At 35.2% G+C, this 20600-nt stretch overlaps 1 protein-coding gene across 4 annotated transcripts; it reads right to left on the bottom strand.

The window, feature by feature from the left end:
• Nucleotides 1-9652: 9652 nt before the first annotated feature.
• On the bottom strand, nucleotides 9653-13333 carry LOC113644535 (homeobox protein OTX2-like). Of its 4 annotated transcripts, none has more exons than XM_027149466.2 (4): nucleotides 13131-13333; nucleotides 11745-11881; nucleotides 11151-11302; nucleotides 9653-10828 (listed from the first exon to the last, which is right to left on the bottom strand). In XM_027149466.2, the coding sequence occupies exons 1-4, from the start codon at nucleotides 13220-13222 to the stop codon at nucleotides 10193-10195; spliced, it is 1017 nt and encodes a 338-aa protein (XP_027005267.1). In that variant the 5' UTR covers nucleotides 13223-13333; the 3' UTR covers nucleotides 9653-10192. The 4 variants fall into 4 exon arrangements, with proteins under 4 accessions (XP_027005267.1, XP_027005270.1, XP_027005268.1 ...); XM_027149469.2 differs by having other exon boundaries at nucleotides 11745-11846; nucleotides 13131-13263; XM_027149467.2 differs by having other exon boundaries at nucleotides 11745-12041; nucleotides 13131-13251.
• Nucleotides 13334-20600: the final 7267 nt, after the last annotated feature.

Genomic DNA, 20600 nt, shown 5'->3' with positions numbered 1-20600 from the left:
TACATATAACACATCACATAACAGCGTGTCCCTGTACATCTGATCAAATGCACATTTTCATCTAGTGCTGGTTAATATTATGAACTGCAGCTATGCTAATTCCTCTCCACTTGCTTCTCTTTTTCTACTCATCCTGAGGCATCCAGAGATTGTACCAGATCCTTTTGTGTTCCGCTTCATGAGTTTTTCGGACAGTCAAGAGGAGATGCCAACTACATGTGGTGTTTAAGGACAACAACCTCCTAATCAATGCACAATTGTTGGACTATAAATTTATAATCACACTCTCCAGTGTCAGCCAAATGAGGATGAGGTTCCCTTTTGAGTCTGGTTCCTCTCAAGGTTTCTTCCTCTTTCATCTAAGAGAGTTTTTCCTCACCACAGTCACCTCAGGCTTACTGATACATTCAAACACATTTAAATATAAGTCTAATATTAATCTTGAATTTTTGTATAATATTAATCTTTGCATAATATTAAACTTTGTATTATGTTTCTTATGTTCTGTAAAGCTGCATTGAGACAATGTCCATTCTTAAAAGCACTATACAAATAAAATTGAATTGAATAATAACACACTAGTTTATTATTCAATTAACACATTAGTTAATTTTAGTCACTTTTATGCACTCAGCAATTTTTGCTAATGAGGCTATATTGTAGCATTTAAATGTACAGTATATCCTGCTACCTAATGTGGATTGAGGCAGTAGTTAGTATCTATTCTATTCAATATGTTTGTTGGTGTAATCTATTATTCCCTGGTCACATATATTCATTTATCTTCACTGATTTATCAGAGTCCCATCCCTAACCCTAGGGGCTATACTGGGTACACTGGCTACAAGGTGTTTGAGATTCCCTTAAATTCATACAAATGTTGAAGTAACATTCTTTTTTTCTCCATAACTAAAAAAACAAAAGCGTTGCTTTACTGTCCAGCACTATGCTTTTACACCAGATTCGAAACATAGACAATGCAATACTTATATTACAGAGATCTCCAAAATAATAAATTTATGGTCTGTTCTGGACATGGAAGGATGTGAAAGCCATCTGCCTGCCCCGTTTCTACCCACACTGTAATTTAGAAATGAATTCTAATGTTAATAGCACTTTATACCTTGGTATAGAATAACGTAACATCAAATGATGTCATTATTGAATGATTAATTTATTTGGACTCTTATTCAAAGCAACTTACAACTAATAAAGGACACAATTCAAGTGCATTGTCTGATTACTAACCCAAAGATAACTGAACCACTAAGCTACAGTACCATGGTGTTTAATAATTTACAATGACATTTTACAATGACATCTTACATTTATATCTGTTCTATGAAATTTTTATAACTTATAGCTTACATGTTTGTCAACAACACATATTTTTTAATTAAAAAGTGCAAATGTCTAAGAAACTCATGCCAATTGTGCTATTTTTTAAAAGAAAATGAAAGACAATTTTCCCAATGTTGCATTGTGTCTACTATGACCTTTTGTGTTTGTTGTTGTTGTTGTTGTTGTCTCTCTACTGTTTACATGTGTTAAGGATGAATGATTTTGCAAGAGCTGAGCGTGAAGAACAACTCCTGGGTAGAGGACACATTGCAGAAAAAAGGCCCCAATGCAAATCCTCTGACAAAAAAGTAAAAGAGAGCGATCATGGGGGTGGAGGAGTGAAATGTAGCTGCTGTTTTGTTAGTCTATTGTAGGTTACCACGCCTTGCCAAAGAGGGTACAGTCAGGGGTGAAGTACTGAGAAATTAATCTTATTTTATGCAATTTAAATTGAAGTATCCGTGCAAAGATCTTTTAATACTTGTAAATGTAGCCACATACCTTTTAATACTTGTAATGAAGTATTAAAAACTCAATTTAGTCAATTAAGAAGTCATGTATTGGAATGACTGGATATTACATTATTATATACTATACAATAGATAGATAGATAGATAGATAGATAGATAGATAGATAGATAGATAGATAGATAGATAGATAGATAGATAGATAGATAGATAGATAGATAGACAGACAGACAGACAGACAGACAGACAGACAGACAAAAGATTTATTTCTCCTGAGCAATTTCCATATTTTATCCCTGGGGTGAATGGACTTTGGCATGAACAACAGGGAAAAAAGGTGAATAAAATCACCATTTGAAACTGTGAAGCCTGACTGAGTCATGCCAGTTCTGTGAGGAGGAATGCACAAAAATACCAATATAATCATTGTGGCATTGTGTGAGAAGCTTGTGAAAGGCTACCCAAGGCATTTGATCCACTAAAAATCTGATACAGTAAATAAATGCTGGAATATATCTGGGTCTGTATGGAATAAAGGGTATCTATGGTATTAAAGTTGGAGGCCTTTTTGACAGCACAAGAAATGTATAATGACGTGAAATGTGTGGACTTTTGGAATGTGTGAGGAAGAGACAATTCATGATCATGTTACAATAGTATTACTGGACAATGCTTTAGTGATTAGCATGTTTGTCTTGCACGTCTGGGGTTTGGGGTATGCCTACTTCCGTTGTCCAAATACAAATGGTGCAGGCATCTCTAAATCTTTTCAGTGTATGTGATTGTGTGTTCGCACCCTATCCAGGGTGTCTCCTGAATTGGAAATGAGGATGAAAAAGATAGTCAAGAAAACGGAAGGGATCAAGCCTCGCCCTTCCTAAATTTTATATAAGCATTACAAATGAAGTTTTCCATTATGCAGCAGGTCAAATGAAGTCTGAACCTGCCATATTTTCAGAGAGAACTACTCTCTAGAGAAATACACACACACACACATAACTCAGATCTTTAACTTTAGGACACCTGTCGATATGTTTTTAATCTGAGATGTTCCTTTTTTAGTGCTCTGTCACTTCAGCAGTAGTATGTGCTACCCTATCAAGTGTGAGTGACCCAGTGTTTCACTTTCACGCACAAAGATCCAAAGATCTAACACCAAACTTCATTGCACTTGTTTATATTTATTGTGTTATATGTTATTTCTTTCTTTATCTTCTGACGGCTTTGCGAGTTCATAAAGTGAGTCTTTTTAATGAAAATCTGTATCACTAGCACTTGTAAAGCATTTCATTATTTAATAGAAAAGGGTGTTTTTCAGTGGCCCAGGCCAAGTGGGCAACCGGTGGATGATGAACATGTGAGAAATAGCCTTAAAGCAAAATATGTTAGTCAAAAACAGGTTTTGTCCTGGATCAAGGCATGGTACACATTGAGCCTGTTTGTACTTTGTTTGTTGTGCCTTCATCTGTTTACATATTGTGTCACTCTTCGTAAGATCATCTGCAAAATGACTAAATGTAAATCTAAATGTAAATGTAGAACAGCTGCAGGGTGAGAGTCACTGTTGTTTACTTCACGTTTACTACCAGAGGTCATAGGAACAAACATCTCCCTGTCAGGTGTAGTCCGCCTTGACCTGTGTTCTCCAAGTTTAATGTTTTCTTATTTGTCTTAAAACATTATTTTCAGTTATTTGTATATAATTAAAAGAGTTAATATTGTACATATGAGCCTGAAGATAGACATGCGAGTTTAATGGAGACAGTAGGCTAATTTATTGGTGTCATGATTTAAATTCAACATAAATTAAGCATTTATTTTTAACAAAAACCTGTTGTTTGATTTAACGCTGTTGAATGCTTTATAATGTGAAATGCTATTGAAAGATTTATAACCATTCTATGTGAAATAAAATACCTAAAATTGAACATAAAATGTCAGCAAACAACATAATCGAAAAGTCACAAATGTAGGCACAAGAAACAATTCAACAAACAAATGTGGCTTTATGTTGCAGTTTTCTTTTTTTTTCCTTGGCAGAATGTATTAGATTTAATCTATGTGTGCACAAACACATATTTGTAAAGCCTCCTTGTTTGCCCATCAAATCAGTCAAATTTGTTTATGAGCTTTTAATTTCCATCAGATTTGTTTGAAAACTGCACAACATTGGTTTTGCCTGTAAACAAACACATGTGAGTTTTATTCTATAGTATATTTGAGAGAAAGACTAATCAGGTACTTTAGGAAAATTACACATTTAAAGAAAGGTGACCAGGTTAAGTAGTAAGTCAGAACAAATGTGAAGTCCTAGAGAGAGAGTTAAGAAGAGAGACTACCCGAGATTAGCATTCAAAAGTAAGCATTTCCCTGTTTTGCTTCTCATTTACAAGTGATGACAGCACCGGCCAATCAGATTGGAGCAGAACTGCAGCTTAGGGAGATGAAAAAGGAGTTAGGGTGACATCACTGGTCTAATCCCTTCCCATCAGCTTCAGCTCTATTCTGCTGTTTTCTCTTTCAGGATACTTGTCTCCGATTCACTCTGTACAGTGTGTGATGCCACATCCTATAATCAGATCCTGACCAAAGCTGTGAAGGGGAGAGAAAAGAGATAGAAACATGGTGGAAAAGAAAAGATTTGAAAACTCAGCAATATATATATATATTAAAACTTTTAAATTATCTGCAAGGTTTTAAAAAGATTGCTGTTCATCAGGTGAAATACATTCTATAAAGATGGAAAATATTTTTAAAACACAGTGCTCAGGATTGTTTCGTATTATTTACTTAGGTCACATTAAATGATGTCATATGATGTTCCTGTGCTTCTGGGATTTAACAGACTGTCCTTTAATAATAATTCAGTGTCAGTAAGAATGAAAGAATGAAATTGATTTTAATGTTAACATTAGTGTTATGTCTTTTTCTCTGTCCCGTTCCACACAAAAGTCTCTTAAGAAATTCAACATGTTTTATAATCAACTTTTATTAGAGATTTTTTTCAGATGTAAGATTTCCTTATAATAAAGAATACACTGGCAATAAGGGTGGCATTATTGAGGACGGACAAAATAATTACTTCTTTTTTATGCTTCAGTAACTTTTTAAAGAGGTCATATAGAAAAGAGAAGGGAACAGCATCCAATGCATCATCCACTCTTGCCACAAAAATGGGGCTGACTCTCATGGTCTTTATTGTGTCTAGTATTATTTCTCACTCTTGTTTGTCTCACCATTATTGAAGCTGTTATAATTATGATTAAGGTTTTTTATTTTTTATGGAATTCAGACAATTGTAATTATCATTCAGATTGTATCATTATTTTAGCAAACCTATTCTGTTAAAGTAACAAAAAAATACATAAAAGAGAAAGAACATTTATGATTTGGTTCTTATTGCTATATCGTATTGCTAAAGTAAATAATAAAGAATTTCAGCTTGGGCATAATGTATTTCAGCATTATGTGTTAAGTTTATGGCTCTAATAATTATCCATAATAGTTGAAATAATTAGCCTTATAAATAAAATGAAATAAAACTTTGCTGAGGGGCCTGTTTGATTTTTTTTTTCTATTATAGTTAAAGGGATGCCAGACTGTACAAAGTTTGAGAACACTGGCCTTAGTGTATGGTGGTTTTTCCAAAACTTACTCTACTGTGACGGTTTGTATTGTTTATTGCTTTTTCTGTTTTTTTTTTGTTCTTCTTGTTGCTCCTACCCTTCCCCCACTCCCATATCACTCATTCATAACTCATTGTGTGTTTTTGTCTCTAAATGTAGGCCATGGGGTTCTAATTGGTCACTATTACAAAGAGGTGTAACTTCCCTGCAAACACCCAGACATAAGCACCACCAAAACTAGACAAACAGTGACACAGGATATTTGTGTTCAGTCATTTGCTTAAATGAAATTTATACATTTTAAAAAAATTTTTTAGAGAATGCTCATAATTTGCTTTCATTTACTCAATATTAAAAAAAAGATCAGCAGATGTTCATTACTTCCTGTCTACTTCAAACATGCATCTTTCTATTAGAAATCAATAATATAAGTCAAGTTAAAATCGATCTGAAGTCTAAATGTTTGATGTTGTAACAGAATGAAAACAGACTGACAGTTTGAAATGTGATAATAGAATGTATTAAATGTAATGTATTAGATGGTGATTAGTTGCTGGAGTGAAATTCTGAGGGCTGTCCTGTAAAGACTTTGTTATTCTGTGTGGCATATTTTCAGTAGTGTATTTCCACTGTGACGTGTGTAATCCGCGTGTACCCTTAATCCCAGAGCAGGTGGCCAGGCGTGTGGTCGCAACGGGGGGCAGAGGGGACACGCTCACCATGCTTCAGAAGGCAGGGGGGCATGGCTACACCACACTCTGCCACGCTACCATGCTCTCTCACACACTCCCCATTAATAAAGTGTACACAATGACTGCCACGCCAACATAAGGGTCCACAGACCTGCACGTGCCAGCATTCATGAGCTTTACATCCAAACATACACAGGGACATGAGACATCCACAACCATAAACAGGTGGGCCAGAAAAAGAGGGAGGGCTGGCAAGGGGCATCTGTTGACAAACCCAAAACCACCATCCCTCCTCTATGACCTCCCCATCTGCTCGTGTGTGGATCTGTGTGTGCATGTTTAAAAACTGAATGATTTTAAGTCATAATCGTTTATTTCACATCTCAATCCTGTATCTAAATATAAAATCCAAGCATGATAAAACAGACTTTATTAAGATCTAAATGTATATGTGTATATGTCATTTTAATACCTTCTTTAAAAAGTCACATACTGTATAATTGTGTCATGTAAGTTACAATGAATTTATCACAGTGACAGTATAGTGTAATCCAGGTCAGCTGGGGGCCTCACACTCTGATGCGCTAAAGGTTCATGGGCCTGGACCACACTGTGGAGTGGACATGTGAAGCAGACTGGAGTACAGGGGCACCTGCTCAAAAGTCAGCTTTAAACTCTAAGGAGCAACATTTAGATTAGTATAAACTATGGAGAAATGTTTTTATTTTGTACCTCTGTGTAAATGAATGTATTCTTTTCACAGTGTGATTCAACATGTTGGTGGCTCAGATGATTGTACAATCCTCTCTCAGTCTCATGCTGGGGCAACAACACATTGTAGGACTTTCCAATAATTCAATGCCATGTAATTAAGACCATCAGAAATTTATGGAATTTTTATTTTTTTTATTGTAATTATTTTGTTTACAATCAAACCTGAGTGGTTACAATTTTTATAAGCTCTTTGTCTGTCTTTCTTGTGTCCTGTGATATAGTAATAGATGGTCAATTTGGCAAAATACCCAAACTGGTAGACTTCACTCAACAACCTTACACATGTCAAATGTTGTATACATGAACTCTGCAAAGCCTATCAAAACTACATTTTGCATTAAAAGAGGTTCATGGATTCACTTGTCTCCAGTAACCTCTTTATCCTAAACAGGATCATTGTGAATATAAGCCAGACCTGCTGCCACTGAACTCAAAGCCAGAATACACCCTGATTTGAAGAAATTTCAGCTTCAGGTAATGATAATCCAAGCACTGATCTAGTCTTGTATGCTTAGTCCTAATGCAAAATTTAAATGTTTCCACATTCCTCCTAAACCCTGTCTAAGTCTTATCTTCAGTAAAGCTTTTAGTCTTAAGTAGAATTCTTTTTACATGCTAAAAGACCTGTAATCAGCTTACAGCTTTAGTGTTTTCCTGTATCCACTGTTTTGACTGAACACATGTTTCTGTGCACAGCCACATCCAGGTTGCTAAGTTAACTCATATCAAACAAAACACAAATTATACAAGTTATACAAAGGGAAGCTATACAAAGGGAATAACTATAAAAACTTACTTGACCTGTTGTTTTAAATGCTAGTTTTGTCATTTTCTTTCTTTAGAAATTCATATCACAATGTTAGGGTATTGGGATGGCAGTGATTTTGAATTATATAAAAATAAAAAAAAATATTTTGGACCGTTTGTGAGTTGTGAAAGCAAATACTAAATAATAAAGAGACATTATTACTTTATAATATCTAGATATTATTTAGGTTTTATTTATTTCCCCACACCGGCCAGTGTAACTTTTAGATAGAGTGACGGGATTAAATATTTAATATTTCTGACACTGGCACTAAATTAAGGCTAAACTATAGTAATTGTCCAGTAAATGTTGAATATGTTCAGTTTGTGCTCTCTGAGGTTTCTTCAGGTCGTTCGATTAGGATTGAGAAATACTTTATTATGAACCGATTCATATTTCTGTGATTGTTTTATTCGTTTTCTTGGTTCTTGTGAAAAGACCCAGCCTCAGAAACAGCTCATCAGTGGTAATAAATTTGCTGATACACACATTAGTTGCAATATGTTATAAATTCTCTAATTTATTGATGATCAGATTCAGAGATCGAGAGCATTTTACACAAAATAAATCCTAATCGTCTAAACGCGGATAAAAATACATAACATTTGAAAGCTGAAATCATTTTGTTTTAGGAATATATAAGAACTAAAGAAAAAACAACACAAAAACCTCACACATACTACTTATTATTACATTTTTTTTACACAATTTTATATGTTCGATATTTACTTGATTTCTGCATCACTGAGTCAGTCCAAGTAAAACTGATTCATGCTACATTGAAAAGTAATCAAAATAAATAATAGTACTGCTTACTATATAATAATAATAATAATAATAATAATAATAATAATAAAATAAACAAGCAAGCAAATAAATAAATAAATAAATAAATAAATAAATAAATAATAATAATAATAATAATAATAATAATAATAATAGGCTAATGCGTTTTCTGTACTTAGATATATACGTTATACGTGATTGTCCTTCTGAGGGAAATTTTATGTAGAACCCTAAATAGAGTTGTTGAAGAAAATTTGTGATGTATTGAGGAAAATCGAATATATCGTTAGTGTAGTAATTAATAAAACATGTAAGCAGGGAACTGCAGGGAAAATCAGTAAATTAAAGGTTTAACATATTATTCAAACTGCTTGGCCAAATTTTACATTGACTGACCTCAGTTAATTCAGTCTCTCTGATTGAATTTAAATAGAAACTAACTCTTCGATTAGTTTATCAGTCATAGCGGGTTCAAGACAAGCTTGTGAATGCGGTACACAAAAGAGAAAGCTCCCTGAAATCTGTGCTGAACTCCACCCCTCACATTAGTCTGCAGCAACATGCAAAACAGAGTGGGTTGGACAGACCTACAAAAAAACAACTAACACTGAAATTAACGTGTTTAGCTAAAACAAACAAACAAACAAACAAACTAAACAAAAAACAAACAAAAAACCCCTAAAAAACAAAAGTCATAATTTACACAATGTAATACCGAATTGTTTTAAATTCGGGATTATGCCAAATGTAATAAAATACGCAATCGCACGTAATCGTAATCTTTTCGGAATAATAATAAAACTTATTTTTATTAGTGTAATAATAATAATAAAGTATTATTACTAGTATTAGTATTATTATCGTTATTATGTGACTCGGTGGCAACATGTGTTTCTGACTCGTGTTCAGTAACAGCAGGCTTCAGATTGATTGTATTAATAAAGCGCCACAAGACAGTTTCAGAAATGTCTGATTATTTCACCGCCTAATATGAGCTGGATTTACCAGCATCACAGCCCACATTTTTTACTCCTACTGAAAACTGTCACCGTATCTATTAGTCAACACAATCACTGACAATGACACTGACCATGTTGCATTTGCAAAATATAAATAAAATGAAATTAAATAAAGAAGATACAAATAGTGAAGTAGAATTCGTCAAATTAGAAATGTTTTAATATACAAAAATGTACGAACAAAAATTCATGAATAATTTAGCGTCATCAATAACAAACTTAAAACAACAACAAAAACAACAACAACAACATCTAGTCTATCAAAACTTACAGGCTAGTATTCTTCCTTGGAGTAAACCTCAAATGGTCTATGACAGTTCACAGTTAAAAAACAACAACATATTAGCTAAAAAAAATCTGGGCAAATTTACGTTTATATACATCGATTGTCAACAGATTTATTTTATTTTTTATTATTTTGTCATAAATAAAATAGTGCATAATAGTAAGAAAATATCTACTTTAAATTGCCAGACATTTTCAGTACGAGGAGTTAAACATTTTCCCCCGGTGTCTTAGTAAAAATATAATTTAATAGCCCGAGTTAAAACCTGACAAACTGGGCAGAGATTCGTGCATTGCTTTGTTTCGTAGGGGAGAATAAAAAAAACTCGCAGTATCGTATTTATCGAGTAAATTCAATGATGAAATGTTTCTGTTCTTTTTTTTTAGATGTTATTACAAAACTTGAAATTTCCACGAAGAGGTTTGCTCTTTGTAATCCAAGCATTCGGTATTGAAGCTAAGCTTCCAAGAAGCGCTTTGGTCCTTGTAATCTAAGCAGTCGGACGGCGCGTTGACCCCGAGTCCGGAAGTTACGTAGCCCTGGGGTGCGAGTGAACATGATGGACTCAGGTGATTGTTGACTGTACTCGTGTTTGGTGGGCTCAGGGTGGATGCGGGGCCGCTCAGCTGATGATGCACAGGCCCGAGGTAGGAGCCACAGTCCATTCCGCTGAAATAGGACGCTGTGCCTGCGTAGTGTTGACTGTAGCCGCTCGCCTGCGTGTAGGTGACCGGGTAAGAGCGCTGCATACAGTGTAAAGATGAGGAAGAGGATGATGAAGCGGAAGAGAGCTGCTCTGAGATCGGGGAAATAGAGGCCGGACTCCAGATGGACACTGGGGCCGTGCTGGTGGACACAGCCGGTAACGAGGTGGCTGAGGTGCTGGTGAACGGGCTGCTGCTCTCCGGGTTTAACTCTCTGACTGGAGAAGTCTTTTTGCTGACAGGTCGGGTTTTGTTCTGCGTGGTGCTCTGGGATTGCTGCTGTTGCTGCTGACGACATTTCGCTCTTCGATTTTTGAACCACACCTGTTGAATTAGGTGGAAATAAAAATCTAGAAATTTAGTTTGGTTTTAATACATATACATGCACCAAATGTAGATGTTTATAAACAGAGGGAAACATGCAGCTTATATTTATGACCTCTGAACTAAATCATTTTAAAATAACCTGAAAATGTATCACATTAGCAATGCATTGTGCTATTGAAGTGTTTATTTTAAAATAAACATTAAAAAAACACCTTTCGTATATATATTATATCGTTTCAAATTCTCATCATTAAATTCAGTTTGAAAAATAGAAATCGAACAATATTTTGAACATTTACAAAATGGTTATGTTGCTCACCTGTACCCGAGATTCAGGAAGGTTGATTTTCAGGGCCACTTCCTCGCGCATGAAGATGTCCGGGTAGCGCGTCTTGGCGAACAGCGTCTCCAGCACGTCGAGCTGCGCGCGTGTGAACGTTGTCCGCTCACGCCTCTGTTTACGGGGAGTTCCTGCCATGACAAATAACAATTAGATTATTTAGACGATTAGATATAAATAGGAAAAAAATAAATGCAACTTTGTGGTATTGTTATGTTAAACACTTATTTCAAGAAATGTTTATTACCTGGCTATTTTTCCCGCAGTGTATAATTAAGGCAAAAGGATGGATGGAGTTAAATTTAAAAATAAATAAATAAAACACATACATTTGATTTTTGCATTAATTGCGTTTAATCGAAATTAAAACCAGGTATCGAACAATTAATAATAGCTAATTAATTCGATTCCATTCACCTTTTAAATTTGTCTGGACTAAGTGACAGTGAAATAAAGTTAAAAGTTGTCTGCAGTTTAGAAAATAAATACGGATCGCTTTTTTTTTTACTCATACTAATAATTGTTATAAAAATTGGAATCACGAGGGTAAATGATTTCTAAATGATTCTTTACCTGGATAGCCCACAGTTGGATGCAGAAGCTCCATCGCAGTAGTAGCCAGACTGAGCCCGTTCACTGTGTAAGGCGCTGGTTTCAGGTAGGACATCATGATCACTTGGTAATACACGATTCTATGATCACTGCATGCACTCGGGACCAACAAAAAAAAAGCAGGTCTGTCTGTCCGTCTTCACTTTTAAGTCTGCAGTGCTCAAGGACAAGGCCACAAGACAAGGACTGAGGTGCTGACGCGGTGTTTATTTGAAAGTAGGAGGGGCCACAACACATCCCATAATTACAACACGCCTTCTTTGGAAACAAATTCAAAACGAAAAAAGAACAGGGCGTCAACTAATCATTTAAAAGTACACTTTGGTTTGTATTTTGTTTATTCTTAGACGTGTCAGTTCCAAAACAATCCCTGGTACTAAAAAAAATTCCTACTGGAGTCCTCAGGTTATTTGCTTATTTGAATGTTTGTTTATTTCTCTATATTATTACTACTACGACTACTACACACTGTAAGCTTGTTATTAAGCGAGTTAATGTGCTGTTTGGACGCAAGCAGAGACCACTTTAAGGGTGCACACTGTAAGGCGCAACATGTCTTTGCATTTGCATAGTGTGGCCATGGGGTTTCAATACAAGCTAATTGTTTCCAAAGTAGACAGACTGATTGGGGGCCATTTGCAAAGACAAAGGCTACTGTTGACCAGATAAATGATGGCGATAACAAAAGCCCCTTTTGGCGATAAACAATGAGCCCCAACTGTAAGACCCAGCTCTTCGTTTTGTGGCTCTGCAACTTAAATTGAATCCATGCTATTTTATTTCAATCGTCATCTCGTGTACATTTCAATCAGTTGTCATTTAAAATGCTAACAGCAGCTTGGTAAATGACAAGAAACTTGCGGGGAACCTCGGGTAATTCTAGCCGGCACATTATTGACACTCCCCAGGTGATTCTCCCTTAATTAATTGCACCCGGTAATTAGATTTTCGACGCGGGACTTTCGAAAAGTGTTGATTAACAAGGATTATTCAAAGTTAAGATAAACAAACAGCCCATCGTCTTGGGTAACGTATCAAACGCCTTCTTATAAGCATCGCTATATATATATATATATATAATATATATATAATAAATAAATTATATATATAACAAATAATATATATAAAATAATAATAATAATAATAATAATAATAATAATAATAATAATAATAAATCCGTAGACAGGCAAATTTGTGGCGTGATTTTTAAAAAAATTATATAAAATATTAAAGCATTGCAAATCATTTAACACGTATACATAATAAAATAAAGATGTGCAATAAACGGTGAATTGATTCAAACAATAACTTCAGTCGTAAAATAATCCCATTCAGTGTTTAACATACGCTGTTTTGCAGAAATCCTCTAGAAACCTAACGGCTGCTTCGCCCAGTCTGTTAGCTGAAAGCCCAAACATCATCCACCAGTTGCTCCACATCCGCTCAATAATTAATTATTGCATTTTCCCAAGAAACTAACGAGCTAATCTGGGCCGCACGCGCTGCCCTAATTACGCGACGCAGCGCGTGACTGCGCTTTCGGGCTCATTCATTTTCTGCGTCATGAAAACACAACAGTCTTCATTGTGTTTCTAACGCCTTAAGGACAAATTCTAACTACCCCCAGGATTTCACTTTCAACAACAACAACAACAATAATAACAACAACAATAATAATAATAATAATAATAATAATAATAATAATACCTTTTCTAAAGTCAAATGTTTTTATATTTTTTTAATAAAAGTTTGTCTATTTTAAATTGAATTGATTTAAATGATCATTTTGATGATTTGATGATTTAAATGATCAGACATGTTCTGTTGAATAATTCTAATAATACGTTATCTTTATATGCTGTATATGTGTCTGTCTCCCACCTCACTACTACTACTACTAATAATATGAAGAAGAAGCATGTATATTGTACTTACTGTTATGTTTATATAGATGCATTTTAAATATTTAATAATTAAATGACATTTATATTGTATTGAATGTTTCTAATGATGGCATCCAAGGCTGAAAGCTTTAGTTCACCTCTTAACCCTATAGTTGCACCACAAATTTGGTTAAATGGTAGAACAAGCTTCATGTCAAACATCATCTCTGTCAGCAACTTTAAATTTTAGGATGCTTTTAGCAAACCTTTCACAGATTTATCCAAAGAAATATGGTAATTGTACACTAGGAAAAAAGATAATTTAATTACCTGAGATGTGACATTGCCACAGAACATCTTTTATTAGTAGGCCTGCATGGTATTGACAGATTACAGATTCTATATCACACATTCTATATCGAAAGGAAGATGCCAGGGCGTAACATGAGCCAAGACTAATTCATTTGACAGAGATAAAACCCAGACATTTGTGCTTAAAACGTGAAATGACACTCAGCCACAGTCAATGATCTGCCTGGTAAAGGCTTTCTGACAGCCCACTTGATTGTTATACACAAATACACAAACACAGAGCTCAGCCTATATTTTTTCAACAAACAAACTTCATAAACAAACAAACAAACAAAAGGCTTTTTTGAAAGGTTATATTGGAGAAACCCACAAACATATTTTTATTTTTACACCTGTCTCCTACAATAATACTAAATAATATGATTTGCAGTTAGTCTGTGCTAGTAATTCAATTTTCTATTTTGAAGGCCAGCTCTGGGACAGACCTCATAAATTTGCCATTGCAAATTATTTGAAACTCATAACAAATAATGACTAGCCTACTGAAACATTTTTTTCCCTGAATATATTAAAGCAAGCAAGCAAACAAACAAACAAATAAATAAACAGTATAACCTTGCTAGATGTTATATAAAACTTGGGTTGTGGCCATCACATTTATTGGTAATTTTATAATTCATTTTTGATCATTCATTTATCAAACAAATCTTGTTCCTTTGCATTATCATTAATATCAAATCTCTAAATACACTTTCATACCTTATTATAATTCAAAACAACCTAAAATGCTGTAATGTATTCTAACTGCTTATATTCAACCAAGCATGATACCCACATATTTGCTTGTTGTCTTTAGGAAATGATCGTGAATTAGGAGAGAATGTGATTATGGACAAGACTTGGCCTAATTGAACACCTACAGACTGAAGGGAGGAGTTAAGTGGAATGGAGGTGGGAAAGACAAAACCACAATGTAGAAATCAGTAAACAGCCAACCTATACTGCCCCATGCTCTCAGCCTGAGTAAACATGCATAAGACACACACAAGAACACAAGTGGACAAGTGCCTTGTAAATTTTCCATTTGCTAAGTGTATTTACAAAACAAACTGAGTAATAGAGTGATTAAAAATAGCAAGAACAAAGAATTGATGGAGTGAGACAGTGAAGTATAAAGTTAATCTGGCCTGAATAGATGTCTGTCTGAAGAAGTGATGCCTAAAACTGTTTCTTTTTTCTTTTCTTCTCTTCTCGTTCAAACTGCTCCTTCACTCTTTTTCTTTCTCTCTACCCTTCCATGTGCCTCTCACCAGTTTTCTGCCTACTTATCCTTTTTAATTAGAAGGTCCATTCTCCTGCCCTAATCCTCTCCAGACCAACAATGCAAAAAGCCAGTCTTTGAACAGCCGACCTAAATCCACCAGTCAGACACACACACAAATGCACACACACAAATGCACGCACGCACGTGCACACACACACACACACACACACACACACACACACACACACACACACACACACACACACACACACACTTTACATATGTGTAAATTAACTTTTTATTAAGCCTAGGTTTATTACTAGGCAACTGCTGTTTCTTCATAAAATGCTTAGAAAGTTCTTATCAGCATCACCAGTTCAAAAAAGATAATTAGGAGTTCCATAGAAGCCTTCTAATTAATAATAATAACAAAAAATGTAATACAAAGTTATTAATTGTATATTCGGAGAGTATTAGTGTTTGTGTTAGTTTATTATACACAATAAAAAGAATAATAGAGTTTTAAACACACAAAAATACTTCACATGGCATGGAGGTGCAGTAGATAACATAGCACAGATCTCGGGTGCCAGATATGATCCTGAGCTTGTTTTACAGTCTGTGTGGAGTTGTACATGTTTCCTCCCACCTTCCAAAAACATACCAGTCCCCTGTGATAGCTAGATATCCTATCATGTGTGTATTTCTGCTTTGAATTATGTCTTGAACAAGATAAAGTAAGGAATGAATAAATGAATGAATGAATGAATGAATAAATGAATGAATGAATGAACAGTCTGCAAGTGGTCCGCAAACCCACTCAATGTTTAAGTGACATCACTCAAACATTTCCATTTTTCACAGTAGTTGCACAGTAAGCAAAAACAACAATCCATCTGAAATAACAACAGGTTAAATACAGTGTGTTTAAAACTTGGAAGAGAGGCAGACAATTAACTGGTAATTAAAATGTCTGGTAAACAGAACAGGAACAAGCTGTGTGTAGCTATGCTTCTGTGGAGTACTAATGGAGTAATTAGTCTCTCACTGTGTGGTAATAGAGTTGGCTGTGCTATTGGGTCTTCAAGCATCAAGTCAAGTTGAGCCTTGCTGAGTTCATAGGTCACCATGTGCTACAGGAAAATTAAAGCAGGAGATAATAAAGAGACAAGAATGACCCACAATGTCAATCCAGGGAATTGACTTTATATATATATATATATATAAAGAATTGAAATATTTTGATATTTGAATTAATTTGAACAAAATCAGACATTATGTTGTTAACCAAAATACAGCCATTCTTTTCTTATATTAAAAGGTTGTTATAATGAGTTGCCATAAGATATTGACAACAATATATACAATGAACAGATCAATTAATTAATTTAATTAATAATTAAAGTGGAATTACATAAAATGAATTAGTAATTAGCCACTTTCATAAATCTTTTATAAAAAGTGCTGTGCTTAACTGTTGTTTTCTCATTCGTGATCTGATTCCAACTCAGACCTGAAACCTATATTCAATTTGTAATTAAATATTTAATGTAATATTTAAATAATTCAAATCATATGCTATACAAAAGACATGATAGATGTTTGGATAGATGCTGCAGGTCATTTGAAATAGCCAAAAGCAATACAATCAATCTACCACCCCAGGCCCATGATTCCATCTCTCTTTCTGCTACCTTTGGGGGGAGGTGGGGGTGTCACTAATCTGTAAACCCTGAATATAAGCTTAAGTAAAACCCTGTAATACTGGTAACTTGGTAAAGTGGAGTTTCTCCCCAAGAGAGACAAAATCCTGTTGACTATTCAGTGGATAAATTGTCCCAAAAGTAATGCCATTAGACCAGTGTGCCACGGATCGCTTTGTTAGAAAAAAACTGTTTAATTGCCAAGAGCCAGTCATTGTATGGGCTGACGGGTAAATATTATCTTGCAACTCAGACTGTATCTTGAAAAGGAATGGGACTGAGAACGGAGTGGGACGCATGTGGGAAGATAACTAGCACAGAAAAAAGGGAAAGGGATTAACAGGAGCCAAAGGAAAAATCCAAACTTCTAAAAGGGAATAGGGAGTCAACTAGTGTGTATGGGAAAATAAATATGTAGCAGGTTTTCTTTCTCATTCAGGATTTGTTTGACAATGACAGTAACAATGATTTTCATCTATCTTCTCAAAAGTTCTAGCTGCTAAGCAAATAATCTGTTGTAAATAAAATAATCTGTTGTAAAATAAACTTTTATAAGTAAAGAAATCATAGACACACTGTACTTGTTGATAAAAAAAATACAAGAAGGATGGAAACAAGGCCCTTTCCCATATTGTGCCACCTTATTATCCATTCCCACATGAATGTTGAACAGTTGGGACAAAACCCTAGCTCACATGCCCTCCCCTCCCTTTGCCCCTCTCAGTGGACCTGTCCATGACGATTTAAATTGGATGTGATGAGTGTGGCGGCCATCATTATGCACCATTGTCAGAGTGAGCCTGCAATATGAGCAATGTTCTGAAGGCTTTACACACTGATTGGCTTTGATAGGTCATGAGGACAGGCAAAGAAAAAAAATCCTTTCTGTTTTTTTTTAACTGAGTTCCTTACAAAAGAGGGCCTTTTATGTGTGTGTTGCCTCTCTCCTGCATCACATAACCATCATGCTGCTGGATTTAAGATGAAAAATTCAGTTGCACCAAAGGGGCTTGTCATGTGGTTCCTCTAATCCACTTTTTTACCTTTTCCTCTTACACATATTCGGTACTTGATCCTGACCATAAATCTGATGAATGCAAAGCAAAAGAGATTCTTGTCAAGCACAACTTCTAAATCTTTCAATTTGTGAAAAGAAAACTATATTGTTCAGTACTAGAGAACCATTACTTTGCTATTACAGATTATTTATACAATCTGTAAAAAGAGAAGAATAAAGGATGTAAGAGATGTCAACATACTGAGGAACCTGAATTCAAAACCTAATCTGTAGAAGAAATGTATATATATATATATATATATATATATATATATATATATATATATATATATATATATATATATATATATATTAGTTCTGTTTATTCTTCTGTCTGTATTGATTTTCAGATTAACATGTATTAACTGTTCACCCCTCTATAGTAAATATCTATAAATGTGGAAGTTCCATGTCTTGTAAACCCATGTCTAAACTTTGGTAATCTCATTTGGAAAAGCTGTTTTGTGACTAAACCTTTGTAACAAGGTTAATTGATTAATCTTGCCTTGGGGTAGTATCAACGTTTTAAGTCATTTCACTATTAGGACAAACTAACAGAATATCTTTGTGAAGTTGGTTTTAGTCTTTTGCCTTATATTTCACCATCAATATAAACATTTACATATAACTTTGCAAATGGGAAAAAAAATCAAGGATTAATTTTTGTGATGAACCCCCTACCCCCTAAACCCAAACCCTGCTCGCCTACCCCTCCAGTGCAGCTTAATGCTAAAAGTAAAGGAAGGAATACAGTCTTCGTCACCCTGCTGTTTTTAGAGTTTAAGAACAAGAGGGGTTTAATCCTCATTGTTTAGGAGGCTAGGGGGTGCCCAGGGTCCGGCAGCTGTAAAATGATCCAACTGGCATCCCCTAATCCCCCCAGAACCCCCAACCTATAACTTTACCCCCCAGTGGGCGTCATTATCAACATAGTATCTGCTACACACTGGAGACTCCTTCCAAATATGCTAAACAAAATGTCAAGAAAATATCAACAATTAGACATAATATTGAAATACTTTTATGTGGGGTGTACAGCACAAATATAGAATTTGTTATACATAGATATTTAATATCTCTAATAACATTTAGTTAAATTTATTCAGTTGATGTGTCCCATAAATGAGTGTTGTTGTTATTGTTGCTATTTCATTTCCGTACATTTTTACACTTTGATGAAAAATAATGTCACCTGCAAACAATACAGAATATCAGTAGCATGAGGATAAATGGATACCAGAGAGAGACATGTAAGTGCAAATATCTATAACATGAGAAGACATTGCTCCTTTTAGCTGGCCATATTACAGTGAATATCATTTCTGTATTCTCTTCTCCAGCATTATTCCTTTTATTACTGTACCTCTCTCTCTCTCTCTCTCTCTCTCTCTCTCTCTCTCTCTCTCTCTCTCTCTCTCTCTCTCTCTCTCTCTCTCTCTAAGGCTTATCTATCTCAAGCAGATGGTTCACTTGGAATAATGTGCACACAACATGATCTGCAGCTATGATAAGACATTCCTCCTTTTCCCAATGAACTCTCTCTCATGCCCTTCTGCATTCCCACTTATCTCTCCACTTCTCTCCTCTTTAGCCACGTAATTTCTGTTATCACTCCTATCAATTTTGCCTACAATACAAATTCACCCTCTTTAATTTTCTATTCTGGATCTTGTCTTATCATTTTGCTTTTTGTGTTTGTTCTTTATAGCAATCCTCCATTACTCACTTTACTAATTTCCCCCTTTCCTAACTTCTAAAACCTCACCTTTCACTTCTTCCATCAGTCCATCTCCGTGGACTCTTTTCTGAATGATACCTTCAACTCATTTTCTTCTCTCTAAAACAACTACACCCATACCCTAACACACTGCACACACACCCGCGCACACACACACACACACACACACACACACACACACACACACACACACACACACACACACACACACACACACACACAGTCATGAGTCCTGCTGTTGTCCAATTGTCTCTCTACCCTGTTGTGTTGGCGCCCGTCAAAAAGACCCTAGGACGATCAGACAGTAAGGGGTCCAGAGTTTGCCAGGGCTGCCAGTGCAGACTCTTTGGTTTTATATCTCTCTTGTCCTTTTCCTCCTTCCTCCATTACATGATTTTTGTCTTATTTTTGCTTGTTTCCCATTTGACCCATAGTATGATTCAGTTTAAGTTTAGCTCTCCTTCTGTCAGAAAACTGAAATATTTCCACAGGAACTACATCTTAAATGAAGCAAAACCGACACCTTTACATTTGTCTATTATATCGGTTCTTTCTGCAGGACATTACAACCATACTGTACCTGCCAGTCTCAGTTTATCTGTTCACATGCCAGACCAATCAACACCATTCATTTTCCAGTTGAAAATTTCAAAGACAATGGAGGATCACATGGTAAGGATAGATGTTCCCTCAGAACTCTGTGCAAGACATGAGCATGTGATGAACCAGACTATACAGTACAGTCCCTAGAAAAAGGCAAATAAGGCACAGCTGATAGCTGCATTTACGCATGGACACTCTCCGAAGTCTGGGAGGTCCAAATGACCCATGAAAAACTTATTGTATGATGTCTTTGTCCA

This window comes from Tachysurus fulvidraco, chromosome 16 (assembly GCF_022655615.1).
Source record: "Tachysurus fulvidraco isolate hzauxx_2018 chromosome 16, HZAU_PFXX_2.0, whole genome shotgun sequence".
Classification (NCBI taxonomy): domain Eukaryota; kingdom Metazoa; phylum Chordata; class Actinopteri; order Siluriformes; family Bagridae; genus Tachysurus; species Tachysurus fulvidraco.
Note: the sequence above shows the minus strand (reverse complement) of the source record. Positions and strands in the feature narration are given on the sequence as shown.